The following is a 16,103-nucleotide window of genomic DNA, read 5'->3' as shown; positions in this document are numbered from 1 at the left end:
ACATTACATCCCTATAGTCTGACTCATCCTTGTAGTTTTCTTATATAACCCATCCTTGTTGTTTTGTCTCAGGTCAGGGTGGGGCCTACTCGCTTTGTGAGGTGTGTAACCTGCAGCTGACCTCCGATGCTCAGGCACAGCTGCACTACAACGGCCGGTCTCACCTTCGGAGAGTGCGACAGCTCCAGGCTGGAGAGAAGGGACAACATGTGGCAGGTACATTACAACCACTACTGTCATGTGACTGTAGTAGCAGAAGTATCTGCATGGATAGTTTTCAACAATTAGCTTAGGAGGCAGTAAAAAACATTATCTGTGTAACTGGGAACAGAGAGCTCCTGAGACCTGAAGGGACTTTTGAAATTAAAGATTAAGTAATAGTGATCATAAGTTGTGTGCACCGGAAGACAATAACTTTTAGCAGAACTTTAAGCAGCTGTAATATTTTTAGTAGTTGCAGTAGCAATAATAGTAGTAGTACTAGTAGCTGCTGCAGAAGTAGCATTAGTCATAGCAGTAGCGGTAGTAGTTGCAGCAGTGGTAGCAGTAGTAGTAGTTATAACAACAATAGCAGTAGCAGCCATGGCAACAGCAGTAGTAGCAGTGTTATCAGGATCAGTGGCAGTAGCATTAACAGTAGCACCAGGAGTAATAACAGTAATAGCACCAGTAGCAGCAGTGGTTTATTATTGTCAGCTCCCTTTATGTGTTTAAATGGGTTTTAATGTGATGTGTTTGATTCCAGCAGGGGCTCAGTCCAGGTCTCTGCCACAGGCCACAGGGCTCAGATCTCAGCCTGCCGGACTAACTCCGACCCCAGGCCTCAGCCCAGCCCTCAACGCTGCACCAAGCACAACTGCAGGTAGGACCAGTGCTACTAGAGCTTGTACTGCTCCTGGTGTACGCTGCTGATGGTGACTGATGAATCCCATATTTTGTCTCCTGTTAAAAGTTGCACTTGAACACAGCACAAAGACTACACCAGACATGCAAAAACATTCTGTACCTGCATGAGAGGAAATACCTAGACAGCAGTCTGTCATGCAAGTTGTCATGGTAACCACAGGGACATTAAGAGCTAAAGAGGACTTTAATTTGTAAAGTCTGTCTGTGACTGTCTGTCCGCTCAGTGAGAGTGACTTTGGCTCATGCATCGTCAACAGCTGCTGGCCCCTGGGAGAGGTCAGTGTGTGTGTGGTGTGTGTGTGTGTGGTGTGTGTGTGTGTGTGTGTGTGTGTTGGCTCTCAGATTTACCCTCAAAAGGATAAACTTTCTCTGTATTAACTCAGATCATCACTGCAGTTTTACACTCTCTGAGTATTGTTAGCTCCGCCTCAACACCTGTCGGTTGCTAAGTGATGCATTACATCGTTGGTCCACCACTTTGGTCAAGGCTGAAACATTTGAAGAACTATTTATTAGATTGTCATGAAATTTGGCACCAACATTCATGGTGCCCAGAGGATGAATCCTCCTGACTTTTGTGGTGCCCTGACTATTCTTCTAGCGCCACCAGCAGGTCAAAGTTTTTACTTATCTGGTGAAAGTGGATTGGCACAAAATTTGGCAGTGTAACATCCATGGTTTCATTTGTTATCTTTTGAAAGAGCCAGACTAGCTGCTTCCCTGTGCTTGTAGTCTTCATGCTAAGCTAAGCTAACTGATAAACTGGCTGTTAGCTATAGCGTCATATGGACAGACACGAGAGTGGTATTGATATTGTTGTCTAAATCTCGGCTAGAAATCAAATCCCAAAATGAAAAATTTTCCCTCATTGATATCGGTAGCTATTGGGCAAGGCAGTATTTTGATTGTTTTTCATGGTTTAATCATTGCAGCAGGATAGAAAGTTGTTCCAGCGCCCTCTGCTGGTGAGATCATAGTTAACGCTTTTCACATCGCCTGGCCCTCTACGGTTCTGTGATCAGATGTGACTGGAACAGTTTCAGAGCGTCTTCAGTGATTCAGACCCAGTTTTTTTAAAGTCAAACTGCTGGTCAACAGAGTGAGAGTGTGCTGTGAGATGTAAAGGAGTTAAAGTGGAGCAGACAGCAGCAGGTCATTTAACTGGGACACAGCCCTGCTCTGAAACCACACTGACATTTCTCAAAGACACCATCAAATTTTGCCTGCATTGACTCTTATCACTGCATCATATTTGATGGTATAGTCTCTCAAAGTATCTGTCTCCATGAAATCTGGTGGTGACATCTTCATGTGTTGATGTTTCAGTGTGGTGTTTCAGATTGTTGTCCTTACTTTCTTGATCAAAAACACAATGCACTTCCATTCTAATAAAAAAAAATCTACTATTTTAGCCCTGAGTGGAGCTGACTCTTAGGTTGGACTACAGAAAACATCAGTTGAATATAATATGATATGATATGAAATTACATGATATAATATTATATGATATGAGATAATATATTATGATAGGAGATAATATAATATGATATTAACATACAAACATGCCTAATTACAGTATGTGGGACGATGATATCAGGAGAGACAGGAAACAGAAAGACAATCTCACACTGATATGCACACCCACATACACAGGTGTGTGTGTATGTGTGTGCGTGTGTGTGTGTGTGTGTCTGTGTGTGTGTGAGAAACAGCTGTAATTACATACTGTTGGTCCATATCAGTGTACAGTCTACAATAACACTGATTAAAGATTAAATCTCTCTCTGCTGGACACACTCAGACACACACAGACACACACACACTCACCACTAAACCTGAATGGTCATGTCTTTGGCTGTCTCCCTCTTTCTTTTTTTTTCTCTCTCTCTCTCTCTCTCTCTCTCTCTCTGTCCATTACGTGATGCTCGCTCAACCATGAAAAGCTCTTTGGCCTGAACTCAGCTTCTGCAGGCCAGGCTGAGCGTGTGTGTGTGTGTGTGTGTGTGTGGTGTGTGTGTGTGTGTGTGTGTGTGTGTGTGTGTGTGTGTGTGACAGTGACCTGGCTGGCTGAGCAGCCTATCAGCATTCAGGTCAGATGACATCACAGCCAGTACAAACAGTTGTGCTGCAGGGGGACAGGCAACACGATATGTGAGCCCCTCAATCAGTAACTGTTAAAGAAACTGGAATCACTTATTTGTATGAATTACTGTGTGTTCTTCAACTTACAGGGATCACAGGGATGATTGCTGGGATGAATCAGGCTATAAAGTCAAAATATCTTGTCTTCTTCTCTTTCCTTTTCCTTTCTTCTATTTTTTCCTGAATATTTTTAAAAATCAAAATAACTCCTTCAGTGGCACTAAATCTGCACACTGTCATAAAACTGTATCTCATCAGTTATGCAAGAGCTCACATCCTTTACTTAGGTAAATATATCAATAAAACAGTGTAAAAATACTCCATTATAGGTAAAAATCAGCATTGAAAATGTTACATTAAACTGAACAATCAGAGGAGGCTGCTATGTAAAGAGATAATGAATGACACTCATGTAATTGTGATGATATAACATGTAATGTATGAGAAGTTATAATTAACTCTTAAAATGTCCTCATAGCTGCGTTACCAAAAAGACAATATTTCTCTCTAAAATGTAGAAGGGTTCTTCTGCCCACTCACTGTGTGTAGCTGCACCGCTATAGTATGCAGCAAGCTAACACACCTCCAATAAAGGTTGAAGACAGGACAATAAATTCAGTGATGGTATTTATAAATCAGACAAAAAGACACCCAAATAGGAGGTAAATACAGTAACTCATAAACAGTGAACAGTGTGAAAGTACACAGTAAAATACATAACACTTAGCCAAACAGTAAACTGAGGTACTTAAAATGTAACTGTAAAATTTAACTTATTATATAAACTGATTGCAGAAAAATAAATGAGGAATTAATGGACACAAAGCTGCTACAATAACAGAGTAACCTATAGATGGAGTTCCAACAAGGAAGAATAAATATGTTGCTCGTTAACATTTGCTTGGTCACTGATTTGACAAAATGGTGGTTAAACAATGTTTGTTAAACGCCAAATCACTCTGACAAGAGTGGTTGCTATAGCAACAAAAAGTTCAACTGAAACCAACTACACTGCTTGAGTAAATGTGTTAATTTCTTCCAGTGTCAAACACATACATTATGTACAAAGGTGAAAGCGCACACACATTTTAAATGCTCTTCTTTAAAATAAACAAACGCTAACTGGAGCAATAATCCCTGAAGACTTTTACACATTTGTCCTTATTAAAGACATTTGTAATTGGACATTGGCCGAGCAAGAACCTTCCTCCCATAGGAAAGTGGACAGATTAAAGGAAGCATGTGAAATGGAACAAACTACTAACAAACTAAAACTATGGACAAAAATATTTGGGGAAAAAAAATGGCACCCAATAATTAGCAATAATATCTTCTCCCGTGAGACTAACAAATGAAACAGTGATTGTTAATGCTGTGCCATAGTCCAACTCTGTTGTTTGTTTGTTCTTTATTTTTACTTTGTTTTTTAAAGAAAATTAAATTGAAAGAAAAAAATGACAAAATCAATCCATTAATTAAAAAAGGCAGCTAAAAAAAATACATGATCAGAAACACACAGGAGGAGTCAGAAGGAGAACCAAAGTAAATTACATAATGAAATGATTTATGATTTTCTCAGACTGAGCTTGAGAGAATGTCACTGTTTATACTTCATGGTTTGGATGTACTGAGGCTCCTCTCACCAGAGACAGCTGTGTGTTCTCCTCAGTGACAGTCAGTGACCACTAGGCGGCACTATACACAGTCGTACACACTCAAACACACACATACACACTCATACACACACTCAGTCACTAATGAAAGAAGTGAATTCCCATGATCCACATGCTCAGTGCAAATGAAGAGATTAAGTCACATGAGACTAATAACATTTACATTATTAAAGCTCCTCTCCTCTTCCTCTCTGTTGCTGGGCACTGAGGACAATGACACTAATGTGCTTTGACCGTCTTGTGCGTTGTGATGTGTGAAGTATTTTGAGGACGGTACTTGAAGTTTATTTTTTTCTCAGGATGAAATATAAACTTTTCTTTTTAATGAGAATCTCGGTGTTCCTGATTTGGACGTTTCTTTAGTACGGTGAAAATGTCAAAATCAACCCATCGTTTCTTTCCTTTTCATGTGGTGTGTGTGTGTGTGTGTGTGTGTGTGTGTGTGTGTGTGCACTATTTCTAATTAGCTCTCCTGGGCTAATAAAGGTCAACATGTTGTCCTGCTGATACCCCATATATAATGAGCTGAGAAATAGACAGTTATTAATAGACACAAATTGCAGCTGTGTGTGTGTGTGTGTGTGTGTGTGTGTGTGTTGTGTGTGTGTGTGTGTGTGTGTGTGATGGAGAGATTGAGCAGGTGTTGATGCGTGGTCTTGCGTTGATGTATTCAGCAGTGTATGAATAGACTCTGCTGACAGATTCACACACTCATAGTGCTGTACAGTGGTGACAATGGGCTCAGAGGGGGGGTCGGGAGGTGGTGCCTGGATGGGGGTATATATGACCCGTATATATGACACACATCACCACCAGTACACAACTTGTAATACTAGAGGAACTAGTAGAGGGCTGGTAGAAGACTAACATAGAACCAATCAACATGGAGACTGCTGAGGACTAGTAGGAATGATAATGAACTAGTGGAAGCCAGGGAGACCTATAGGACTGGTGCAGGACTAGTGAAGAACTGTGGAACTAGCAGATAGTAAAGGACTAGTAGAGCTCTGGCGGAGGACTGGTAGGATTGGTAGAAGATTATAGGAAAACTGGTAGGGCTATTAGAATGGGTAGAAGACTGATATGACTAGTAGAGGTCAACTAGAAAACCAGTAGAAATAACAAAACAAGCAAAAGACTGGTTGGACTAGCAGGAGTAGAAGAAGACTGGGTTGGTCTGCTCGAGGACTAAAAGGCCTGGTATAGTACCTGAAGAACCAGCAGAACTAGTAGAAGACTGGTAGGATGAGTCATGGCATGGTCTCTAGATCTCTCAAATATAGTAAAGGACAGGTTGAATTGATAGAGGATTGGTAGACAACAGCTTGGACTGTGGCACTATAGTCAAAAGATCGGTAGGACTAGACAAGGTGTAGTAGAAACCTGAAAATGCTGGTGTAACTAGTAGAAAACTGGTAGGATTAGTCAAGGTTTAGTAGAAAACTTGTTTTACGATAGAACTGGCTGGTAAATAAAACTAGTAGGACTAGCATAACTAGATCCAGTCTAGTGTAAAAGTAACCCTGTGACTTGTGGAATAGATAATAGAAAGATCTCAGAGGACTGGTAGGTCGGATTGATCGAGGACTAGCAGTTGTAGGAAACCTGTGGAGGGCTGGTTCACAGTCTCACTTCTGTTTATTCTTCTCTTTCTGTCTTTAATTGAGTTAGTCGTACCATCTTTCTTCCTTTTTGGTTATTTCATTATATGAATCATTCTTAATCTGTTTCCTTTTCATTCTTGTCTAATTTAATTGTGTATTTTGATTTGGAGAATGGAGGAACTCCAAGCTTATACCCACGTCTTCTCTCCTCTCCTCTCCTCCTCTTCCCTGAATTTGAATCACGATGCCATGAACTGGGTGAGAGCGAGTGAGCAGCACGGAGATAGAGAGACAGAGAAAGAGGGATTTCCATTGAGACAGAGGGGCTGTCATCACCGCTCACCCTGAATATCATCACCTCAGTGATTCACATACACTGTCTCTTTCTCGCCGTGTCGGTCGCCCTCTTCTATCCACATACATACACACACACACACACACACAGACACACACACACACACACACACACACACAGACACACACACACACACACACGCGCATGCATGTGTCTCTGCGTTCACACAGATAGACAGTCAGACGGCGATTCTCCGCTATTTGGTTTGTGTTTTCTCTTCGCTGCTTTTTGATATCGGGGGAGCAGATGATAGAGAGGAGAGGGAGGAGGAGGAGGAGGAGGTGAGACAGCTGTCTCCCTGTTGATGATGTGGAGTAGTTTCCTAAGTCGAGGTAGGAAATCCTTCTCCTGTCTATTTCTGTTTAAGCTCCAGAATTAGCTGATTTGTTTTTCATTGTTAGTGTCTATTTTCTGTGTCTCTTTGCATGATTACATGTGCACCGTGGCTGCACACAGGTGTGTCTTACGTGAGAGTGTGTTATTTTGGTGGGGGTGGGTGGGGATGACATGACCCGGAGGTCATGACCTGGACTTAAACCTTGAACTGAGGTTATAGTCAGGTTATAGTCTCTCTCTGTAGTCTCACATTGTGCTCAGTAAAAATGGTGGTACCAGTCAAACCTGTCATCGTCTCAGAGACAGAATCAGCTGTTCTCCAGAGGGTCATTATAATTATTGAGTCATTTACAGATCACAACAAAATATCAGATTTTCTAGGGCTGTTTTCTACTTACTGTATTTGTTTTGATTTCACATTTGCGAACCCATAAAAATACTGTAGTGAAACAACAGAAATTCAAAGTGAAAGGTAGATGTTGTTTTCTCTTGGCTGAGGTGTAAACATTTTACTATAGATAAAAGGAAGATGTGACAAATGCTGATGGGAGCTGATTTTATGTTGTTACATAACCAGAGATTTGTACTTAAATTGAGATTTACTGCAAGTTTTGGTATATGATGATGTTGTTTTTTTAATTTCAAATGTGCTGATTTAGTGTTTGGATTTGGTTATTCCAACCTGTGGAAATTATTCCAGCTGTATTTGAACATGTTGCTGGTTTCATATCAATGTAACCAAAAGACTGTGGAGACCTGCCAGATATTAGTTAATAACACAGTCACTATACTATAGGATAGAAATACACCTTGACTGGTACGTCAAGGTGTGTTAGAACAAGACTAACAATGTGATAGTGCTGAGAGTCCTGTACACTGTTCAGTCACTATGGATGTGAACGCCTCAATTCGTAGCTAAAATTCTTCACTGTAACCACAGTGATTGTTTCATTACAAGTGCAATGTTGTGGAGCTCAGAGACAACAGCATGAGCGAGGCCGAGTGTTCAGTCATGCTAGCAGCTTTGTGAAGCTTTATGAAACGACATTGCTTTGAGCTAAATGTCTTAAATATCAGCAAGCTAACATTCAACCAATGACAACGCTAACATGCTGATGCTAAGCAGGTATAGTGTTTACTATGTACACCACCTTAGTTTAGTGTGCATGCTAAGATTTATTTAATTAGCAGTGAACATAAAGTACGCTTAAAACCACACATGTGAAACACACACTGTTGCATTAGAAGAAAAGTCAGATGATCATCACAGACAGCAGGATGTGTCCTCTGGAGACACCAAATCTCATGACACTTCATCTGTTAGCTGTTGAGATAATTCAGTCTGGAACAAAGTGGTGGACAGACTGACAGCAGTGTGGCTAATTATCTGTCATCTTCTCTTTCTCTATATGCCAACTTATCTACCTCAAAAAAGTGAGCAACATTTTGGCTTTTGTTTTCAAATTTCTGGCATTTCCGCTCATGATTTTTTTTTTCTTTTTTTGGCATAAATGAACAATGCACCTAAAAGCAGGTGGATTAAAAAGTGTTTCCTGTAGAGGAACAGTCTGAAAAAGGATTTTGCTCACTTCAGATCTCTGCTACACACACTGCGACACACTGTGCAGCCTCTCCTGCCTTATTTGCTCTCTCTTAAATGGGATGATCTTCTTATGTGTGCTCAACCTGGAAATGTGACTATTCACACAGAGAAGGACTGTTTCCAGGTGCACCAGCAGCTAAATGAACATTTATTGTGCAGAGAACTTCCAGAACATTCCTGGAAGAAACACTATTTTGGAGTAGGAGAAAATAATGAGATTGGACCATTGAATCTGTGACTACTTGCTGTGTGTCTGTCTGACATTCCTCTCATTATAGATGGCGTGACTGCTGTTATTACCCACACACTGCTGCTCATCACCACAGAGCAGTGTGTGTTTGTGTTTGTGTGTGTGTATGTGTGTGTGTGTGTGTGTGTGTGTGTGTGACAAAAACACACACAATGGATTCCCTTGTCCAGAGTGTGTCTGTTTTTATTTCTGCAGATTAAACCTGAGCTTCATCCTTCACTGCTTATAGATGTTGTTTGTTTTCCTCTGAAACTGACACACAAAATCCTAAGTTTGTGAAAATGCAATTTAACTGATACATCTAAGCTCTGTCGTGTCTTTGGTTGTTCATTACGGTGGCATTTGTTGAGCTTTGCAGATGTCCATTATGGTTGCCAGGTTGCTCAGTCTGGTTTCCTTTGCTGGGTTTTTCAGAGTAGTTCTAGTTGCTCTGTGGCCTCTTTTAGTCAGAACCAGGCTCATTTAACACAGAGATATTCAAGTCTGCGTCACTGGTGCTGCAAAAAAAAAGAAAATCCCTCTTAGATGAATGTTTTAGAAAAAAAGGAGTGATCAGATAAGAAACTTTCTCCACTGTTCTCAATGATTTCAAAGTAAAAGTCCCTTGTCTTTTTTAGTGTTAACATTTAGGGCTGCACCTAATGATTATTTTCATTATTCCACAATCCAATAATTTATATTATTTTCTTGATTAATGGATTAAACATTTGGTCTATATAATGTCAAAATATAGTGAAAAACCTTGTTTTAATGTCTGACAGCCCGAGGTGATGTATTTGTATATTTATTTTATTTGGCCAAACATCCAGAATCCAAAGATATTCTGTTTACTCTCATCTTGACCAAAAAGCACATTTGGGAATCTGGAACCAGGGAATTGGTTTGGTATTTATCTTTGAAAATGACTACACTGATTAATGAATGATCAGAATAGTTGTCAATTAATTTTATGGTAATTAAGTAGCTCTGTTTCCTTTGTCTTGAGCTTGAACCTGAGTTTGTCCAACACTTCTTGCCGTACAATAGCGTCCCAAAGTGAGAGAGATCCAGAAATCTACAGGTCTCGTTTCTATGAAATTTCCTGATAACATTCCTGCTCCACAGAAGATGCACCTCTTCGATTTTAATGCCACCATGGCTTTTCCTCTAGCGCCACCCTCAGGATAAACTTAACTACCACTACTGGTAGGACTGGACGAAGAGCTCAGTCACCAGTATGTTGTTTGTTCATATACAATGTTAGTTTGATTCTGAATTTCTACTGTAGGTGGACATGCTCTGTTTATGTTAGTTTCTACTGTTTTCTACTGAGTCTCAGACTGGAGCTCTCCTGTCTGTTTTCATATTCCTGATTGGTCTGCTGTTTGTGTGTGTGTGTGTGTGTGTGTTCATTTTGGATGAAGAAGGATCTGAATGTGACCTACTTACACACACACACACACATGCACACAGACACACACACACACACACACGCTTGTTATGTTAATGTGTGTTTCTCTGCATAATAATAATGCAGTGTGATGTCTAATGCTGCTGTCAGCAGAACCACGCTCAGTCTATGTCTCTCCACCACTCTCCTTCTCCGTGGATAAGGAATGTTTAAGATGCAGATGAAGGTAGTAAGACGGGTTCTCCTCCCCGTAGAGTCACTGGTGTATTAATATCCTGCGTTCTTCCAGCCTTCGTCTCCAGCTGCAGTGATTTCAGCAGCAGTGTTTTCTGCAGTGGGAAACCAGTGAGGGATCCTGTCATTGCACTGTAAGGACGTCCACGGGCGAAACTGGCACCATCAAGGCTGCACATGTACTCACATTCACTCTTTAGTGACATGGGCATGACTCAGGGGAAGGGGGGGGGGGGGGGGGGGGGAGCTGATGGGCAGTTTCTTTATTCATATTCACACATTTCGGGGGAATACACTTGTTACTGAGAGTGAAATGAGACGCAGAACAGAGCTGGAGTCGGGACCTGGTTCGTCTAGCTTCACATAAGGGCTGGAAGCAGAGGGAAATTTCTAGCCCGACTCTGTGCCAGCCCCTCGAAAGCTCACTAATTAACACGCTGTATCTAGTTTGTTTAACCTGTGCACAAACAGAACAGATGTAAAAATGGCCGTTTGTGGTTTTAGGGGGAGGTGCGTTCTGAAATTAGGACCGCCGTGAAAATGAGATGATGCATCTCAAGGGATTTGCGCTTTAATTAAGTTTGAATAATTAAATTTGAAATAAATTTACATTCATCAACATGTGCCAGTGTCAGTTGCAGTTCGTTGGCAAGATGTTGTGAAGTGGCGTGACAGGTTAACAAATACAGACATGGGGCAGTAAACAGCAGCTCCTTAAGCTGTTGTTTACTTTGCACCTCTGATGGTTAAAAGTAACACTGAAAGCTGAAAACAACGTCCACCATGCGTCTGTCCTTTTTTTGGAGTGACTTTACTCTTGTATTTGTGAATATCAGTGGATCTCCTGGTTTATAGATGGTTTCTATTCCGTCTATAGTTTTCTATCCATCTGTTTTATGCACATTTCCAATTTTCATTCAAGTGGAAACAGTATTGTCAAAATATTTTTTACACTTCACTGAAATAGAAAACATAATGCAACAAAGTGCAATAGAAATAGATATAAGAATGAATCATGACATGGTGACTTAAATGTCAGCTGCGAAGATAAAAACAACAGATCTGTGTGGATTGATGAGGAGAGCCTTTTGTTTCTCATATCGACACATGAAACAAACAGGAATGTCCTGTTTTCATCTTGTTTCTGGTGATCGTTTAGTTGTTCTGCAGTGGCTGAGCGACACCGATTGGAAAAATTTGCACCACCAGCTTTATGTTGACAAACTATTAATATTCAAGTGACATCCACACGGATGGAAATGCACTTAAATCGCATCTTCTTTTGCAGAGTTTCCCAAAATTTCGGTTACAATCTGCGCTACATTTGGATGGAAACTATAGGCTCTGTATGAAAAGAGGGAAACCCACTGAGCGAGTTACAGCGAAGTAAGTTACTGCCACCAACAAACAACTGGAGCATTTGATATCGCACTTTATTTTTAATGTTTATTACCTGTGAACCAGCTGGTTTTGTGTCCAACACACACACACACACACACACACACACACACACACACACACACACACACACACACACTGCTCACTGTGTAACAGGACATGGTGTGAACCGACAACAACTGCTCTCTGATCTCGTCGCACACATACAGACACTCAAAAAGCAGTGACTGCAGCAGGGTAATTTAATCTTTAATCCTCCAATATAATCTGTAAGTAGTGTGTGTGGTCTCTCTCTCTCTCTCTCTCGCTCTCTCTCTCGCTCTCGTCCTTAGGGATAGAGTTTCCTCTCCCTGGAGGAAATGGCAGCAGGGGATTAAGAAGTGACACACACACACACACACATACAGAAACACACACCTGACGCTGAGGGTTCGGGGGTTCAGATAGCGATGACACATGCCACTCTTGCTCCAGTCACCTGATACACTTGCTCGCTCTCTCTCTCTCGCTCTCTCTCTCTCACACACACAGAGTGAGTGGTGGGTGTGTTTGGCTGTTGCTCTTTGGTTTGTAAAAAAGACGACAGCAGAGTATCACAGACGGAGAGAAATCGGCAGAGTACAGTAGACGACGGAGACGGTTACAGTAGAGTACAGTAGAATCGAATAAATACAGAGAGGGAAAAAGACAAATCTGGAGCGAGATAAAGAAAAAAAGGCGTCTGGTTCAGGTAGGAACCTTTACATCTTCATGGCCATCCTCGCTCTTCCTCATCCTCTTGCCTTCATCACTTCCTGCCGTCTTGTGAGAGAAGTGTTTCTGCTGTCGGTTTCACTTTGACTCCGTTGGTTCGAATCACTCTACAGTCTGATTAACAGAGAAAGCAGATGTTTCTCTGTTTTCTCTGCTGAGTTGGAGGAAGATACCGTGAAGCTGATGATATGCTGATGTTTACATCACAGGAAATACTCTGTCACACAGCCATACTTTATTCACCGGACTCTGACATTAGTTAGAGATTTAAGAATATTGTGTTTTCGTTTTCAAAGAAAACCGGATTTGTTGCTTTGGTAACGCTTTATAATATTACCCACGATTCACTGTGTAATTTTGTCGCATGAATCAAGTCCCAATAGAATACTTTCTACTGGCGCTTAAATGTAAGTCCAGTGGAAGAAAGCAAGACGATGGGGATCGAGGGAGCAGTGACCGGGTACTTCAGAGGAAAGGAGACGTACTTACACTGAAGAGTTATTGTAAACACTGAGGAACGAACAAAACTCAAGTTTGGGAAAGATGCTGTTTACGACCTCGTTTTATTGTGTAATTAAAATGATGATAAAAGGAGAACAGCTACACTTCTCACCGCACGTCTTACTATTACTGTGTAATGTCAAATACATTGTAGTTTCACTCATTGACAAACATTACTGTGATGTGTAGGAGAGATCAAATATTAAAAGGTGGTGCTCAAATTTTACAGCTACACCCACAATCCAGGGATTTATATATGGGCTGCAACTGTTAATTAATCAGCAACTATTTTGATAATTGAACAGTCATTTTATTTTATTTTTTTAAGCAGAAATGTAACATTTTTTCTTGTTTCTACTTGCTCAAATAAGATGATTTGATCGCCACGTTGCCACACTTGACAGTAAAGTGAATATCTTTAGTCAGGCATTTTTCCATATTTATTGCCATTAATATGTTCCCCTGCATTTTATGATTTAAAATAAGCTCACACTGCAGTAACTTGTAATGAGTAGGCGTTGGAAGCAAAACAGTGAACAGCCCTGAAAGGTTTCTCTCTGTCAACTGAGGAGAAAAAACAACATAGTAAAATCATCTAAAGCATATCTGTGTAGGTGGATCACACTGTTCCTACGTTTAAACATCGATAGGAACTAGTAAGTAATTTAATTGGGACCTGATTCATAAAACAAAATTACACTGTAAATTGCAGACTGCGTTATAAAGTGTTGTCATTTCTTTGTATTTGAAAAACTTTTCACAACACAAATATAAAATGTACCTTCTTAAAATGTTCAACTTTATTACATAAATAAATTACATGAAGGAATACACTTGACTGTTCTGACGAATCCCTGAAATAATGATAGTGGCTCCTCTGGGGCTTTTAATCGAGGGTGATTAAGACAGCGAACGCCTCTAAGCTGTTACTGACTCTGACCAGTCTGGGTTTTATTTATATTCAAATATGAATTCCCTTTTCTCACCTGATTGTCTTTTGCTAATATTATATTTGTGAATGGATTTATTCCTTTTAATTGTTCTTCAATAGTTTTGTGTATGTTGATTCTTTGACTTCGTTCTGTGATATTTGCACATTATTATTTTGAGTAGCTCTCATAGCTGTGTGTGTTTCTCAACTGGAGTTAGAAATCTCTAAAATCATGCAAGAAGACACCAACAGTTTAAACAATGAAGCTGCTTTCACACTCAGCCTGTGTGGTGCCGGTCAAACAGAGTGTGGTGTGCGTTCTGGTCAGGTTTGTTTAGGCCGTGTGGAAGCTGTCATTCGACCTCTGGTGTGAGGCACCATTTGAAAAGGAGGGTCTTGGTCTGGTGTGGTTATTTTGGTTTGGTTGATTTGGTCTGGGCCAAAGTTAAAAAAGAAAGATCTGTTGCTGTCTTTCAGTTCTGCTCTGCTTTGACTCACTACAATTGAACCAACGGCTGTAAACATGAAAGGCAACAACTTTACTGCACCTGATGACTCCATTTATCTCCCCTGGTGTCACAAAGAAATCACTGATTGCTGAAGACGATAACTCGGCCTCATATGTTATAATTTGTGACAAAGAATCGTTATCTTCTTTTGTTTTATGTTAACTCTACGCACCTCCGCCTTAAATCCTTTCCACTTCCTGATTGGTGCTCATGTGCTGACGTGCATGCATGTTACCATGGTAATCAAATGATTCTGTGTAAATATAGGATACACAGATTGTTTTCTTAGCAGTTCACAGCCAGAACAATGGATTGGAGAATGGATTTAATAGTAGATTTTTCTTCACATACCTACTATTAAAAAATCCTGTGGTTGATACGTTTTGCTTTCGGATGTCAAACGATCCTCATCGGATCTTTTTTTCGGCCGCTCTCAATCCAGTTATTTAATCTGCAGCGGAGTTCAGACAGCAGCTTTCACACCAGCCCAAATGAAGGTGTGAGATAAACTACAACTGTATTTAATCCACATGATGATCATGGGAACTGTCATAATGTGAGCGGGGTGATTATCCCTCATACAATGGAAAGTTAAAAGAAGTTATAACAGAGCCGTGTTGTGTAATTTGGCCTTTCTCTCTGTTTGTCATTATTTATGATAAATAAGCAGTTACAGCTTGTACCACTAATTCTCATGGTAAGCTGTCAGTTAGCACGTTAGCTAGGTTGCTAAGATTGAATCATAGCATTAAAACTGTCTGTGCCTCGTTTGTGGAGAAGTTTATACTCTGACAGTAAAAGGCTGGGATAAAGTTGGCCACGATTTGTTCCCTCAAAGGTCAGTGCTGTCAGCACGGCTTGCTATTGATCAACACTGTTGTCTGTGTGACAATGGAAGAGGCGTGATGATTAACTGACTTGGTGCCTGCAGGAGGAAATCAAAGCATCTCAGTCATTCAGAAATACACTGAATGACTGAGACACTTTGATATCTGCTTCAACATATTTACACAGACAGACACACACACACACACACCACACACACACACACACACACACACACACACACACACACACACACACACACACACACACCAGAAGTGCGTTGTGCAGTTGAAAGATGTGTTGTTAATGGCCCACTAGTTGCTGGCGTGCTAGTTTTATTTTAATTACACCTACGTAGCGCCATCTGTGTGTGTGTGTGTGTGTGTTTGTGTGTGTGTGTGTGTGTTTGTGGTCTTGCTACTTTTATATATCTAGCTGAGGTCAGTCTTTAATTGGGTTCATGTGGACAGTCCACCCGATCACACTTTCATCCACCTTTTCTGTCATGTACGACACAGAAAAGCATAAAGTCCTCACTTGTGAGAAGCTGGAACCAGTGGATCTTAAAAAAATGACTAGAGCAGTTATTCAAAATTCTGTCGACCACCTACATAAGTTTTCAATACCACAGATGCTGTTCGTCCGTTTCTGCAACTAAATTAGCCTCATTTGGATTTGCATGCCGGGGTGATT

General features: G+C 40.7%; 1 protein-coding gene across 4 annotated transcripts in view; it reads left to right on the top strand.

The window, feature by feature from the left end:
- znf385b (zinc finger protein 385B) overlaps window positions 1-16,103 on the top strand; it is a 56,357-nt gene that overhangs the window by 19,663 nt on the left and 20,591 nt on the right. For 2 of the 4 annotated variants that reach the window (XM_056389965.1, XM_056389964.1), the window contains exons 3-4: window positions 73-216; window positions 746-862. In XM_056389965.1, coding sequence (XP_056245940.1) covers window positions 73-216; window positions 746-862 — 261 coding nt within the window. Of the gene's footprint in view, window positions 1-72; window positions 217-745; window positions 863-6,807; window positions 7,013-12,464; window positions 12,622-16,103 lie in introns of those variants that run through there. The other 2 variants (XM_056389966.1, XM_056389967.1) reach the window with 2 other exon arrangements.

This window comes from Seriola aureovittata, chromosome 11 (genome assembly GCF_021018895.1).
Source record: "Seriola aureovittata isolate HTS-2021-v1 ecotype China chromosome 11, ASM2101889v1, whole genome shotgun sequence".
Lineage (NCBI taxonomy): Eukaryota > Metazoa > Chordata > Actinopteri > Carangiformes > Carangidae > Seriola > Seriola aureovittata.
This window is presented reverse-complemented; position numbering and strand designations above follow the sequence as displayed.